The 2090-nt window shown below is 39.1% G+C and overlaps 1 protein-coding gene across 1 annotated transcript in view; it reads right to left on the reverse strand.

Annotated features, from left to right (window-relative positions):
• Positions 1–2090, reverse strand: part of parp2 (poly (ADP-ribose) polymerase 2) — a gene marked incomplete in the record, with an annotated part of 10969 nt that overhangs the window by 3882 nt on the left and 4997 nt on the right. The window contains 4 exon segments of the mRNA XM_014013008.1: positions 1205–1339; positions 1417–1480; positions 1561–1699; positions 1787–1940. Of these exon segments, the coding sequence (XP_013868462.1) occupies positions 1205–1339; positions 1417–1480; positions 1561–1699; positions 1787–1940 (492 nt within the window).

Raw genomic sequence — 2090 nt, forward strand, 5'->3', positions numbered from 1 at the left:
ACAGCAATTATGCTGAGTCAGGCTTGATTTTTAATAATCTTTTCCTGTTAAATAAATAAATCAAATCAAATCAAATCAAGCTGAATAAACAGTAACTCAAATTGAAAGTTTCATATAGTCTAGAAAGTTATTCCTGAAGTACGACCGCATATTAGGGACATTTTGCAGATAAAAAATGGAGCAAATTTCCGCAAAAAAAATCTGAAATTTTTAGATTTCAGAAATTTGTTCATTAAAAAGTGCTTAAATCACATTACACTAAAGTTTCACAAATCAAATATATGTTCCACAAATCACACACTTTGTTTTAATGATTTTATAATCAGTGTAGAATAATCTAGTCCAGGTTTGAAGTGTCTGTGTGTTTTASTTTTTAATCTACAGCAGATTAAAGAGGCTCAAGGTAGTGAAAAAAAAGATGGAATCTCCCTTTAGCCATTAATGAAAACTTAAGTTTTTTTTTTTGTGATTTCTGACTTTACAATGTCAGAAAATATCTAGTATAAATATCAAAAGGTTTTGCCTTTAATCATGGAAATTTCTGAGTTTGATTTTCCTCTGAAATTTATGACTTTTCAACATAGAAAAAAAATCCTGTTTTTTTTTCTTGAAATTTTCTGAAATTAATGTCAGAAATTCTGGGGTTTTTGGTCGTCGTACTTAAGTGATGATTACTGAGACACAAAATAAAATAAARCAAAAACAAATAAGTGTTTCAGTAATTTAACCTGTAGACTGCATCAAATTAAAAAGAAACACAGAACTGWATAAATACACAACAAACARAACATGAAGCACTCAAACTTCTCAGGTAGCTGAGAAAATGAAGCTTTTTAAAGTGTTGATTATGTGACACAACTGCCTGCCATAAAACACCTCRGCTGCAGCTGAATCAAACAAGCCTCTGTGTGTTATTCTGCTCCAGCTCTGTGCTTTTAGTGTTAAAACCCACTTTTATTCACTGGCTGTTGCTCTTAGGATGTTTATTTTTATGTTTCTATCAGTTTTTTATGCTGTTCACCTTTTATCATTGAGTGTTTTTACTGTATTTTATTGCGCAGCACTTGTTTCTTTGGATGAGCTTTTAAAGGGTTTATAAATAAACTGGATTAAATAAACTGCGTGCACGCCCCCCAACGCTTGTCCCAAACAGTCACAGTACAAATACACGTACCGTTACATGCCTAATACGGAGTAATCTAACCTGGTACTCATGGCTGGTGGAGTCCAGAGGCTGCAGTTTGCACTGTAGGGAGTGGTACTGCCGGTCCAAAGGATGTTCATCACTCTCTGTGTTGGACTGGACCATTTTCACTGCGATCTGGATGTCACTCAGCGCCTTTCAAGAAACACAGCAGGGATTATTTATGATACGTCACGTCCAGAGGGATAAAAAGCAGATTTTAAAAGGTTTACCTCCAACAGAGCGATTTTTTCCTTCAGCTCCTCTTCTGTGCGGATGACTGGAGGAGTTTTCAACCTGTAAAAATGACACAACAGAATAATAATAATAATAAAAAAACTAGTGTTTCCTCCATATTACCGCCTCACCCTCCTCACCCAAAGTCATGGGGGATGCGGGTGTAAAACTGGTTGCAGGCTTCCAGCAGCTCCCGACTGCCGCCCTTCTTCTTCAGACAGTCCTCGATCTTCTTCAGGGCTGCGTAGCCGGCCCGGATCTGCTCCTGGGTCAGCTTCCCTGCAGAAAGAACCAACGTTGGAGAAATCCAAGCGGTGCGACGACAAAGTCGGACTAATTAATTAAGTTTTTCGAGAGGGCGCTGACCGAGAGGAGCTTTCTTGGTGTCGAACTTCATCTCCAGCACGCACTCCTCCATGGCTTTCAGGTCACAGATGAGCTCCAGGAGAGACTGAACCTTTGTGTGCAGCGTGGATGGCTTCCTTTTGGGCGCAGCATCCACTGCGGTTTGGTTCTCCTCCTGGAAGGAGAAAAAACAAAACAAATCCACAAAAGGTTTTGGCCACTTAAAAACTTTAAGAACTCCTGCAAACGGGTCCAGATGACAGAAAGCCACGCAGGCTTCGTGGTTGAGGACTTATGGTGCGTTCACACCGAACGCGATTTCAGC

Source organism: Austrofundulus limnaeus, unplaced genomic scaffold, assembly GCF_001266775.1.
Source record: "Austrofundulus limnaeus strain Quisiro unplaced genomic scaffold, Austrofundulus_limnaeus-1.0 Scaffold97, whole genome shotgun sequence".
In the NCBI taxonomy this organism is placed as follows: Eukaryota; Metazoa; Chordata; class Actinopteri; order Cyprinodontiformes; family Rivulidae; genus Austrofundulus; species Austrofundulus limnaeus.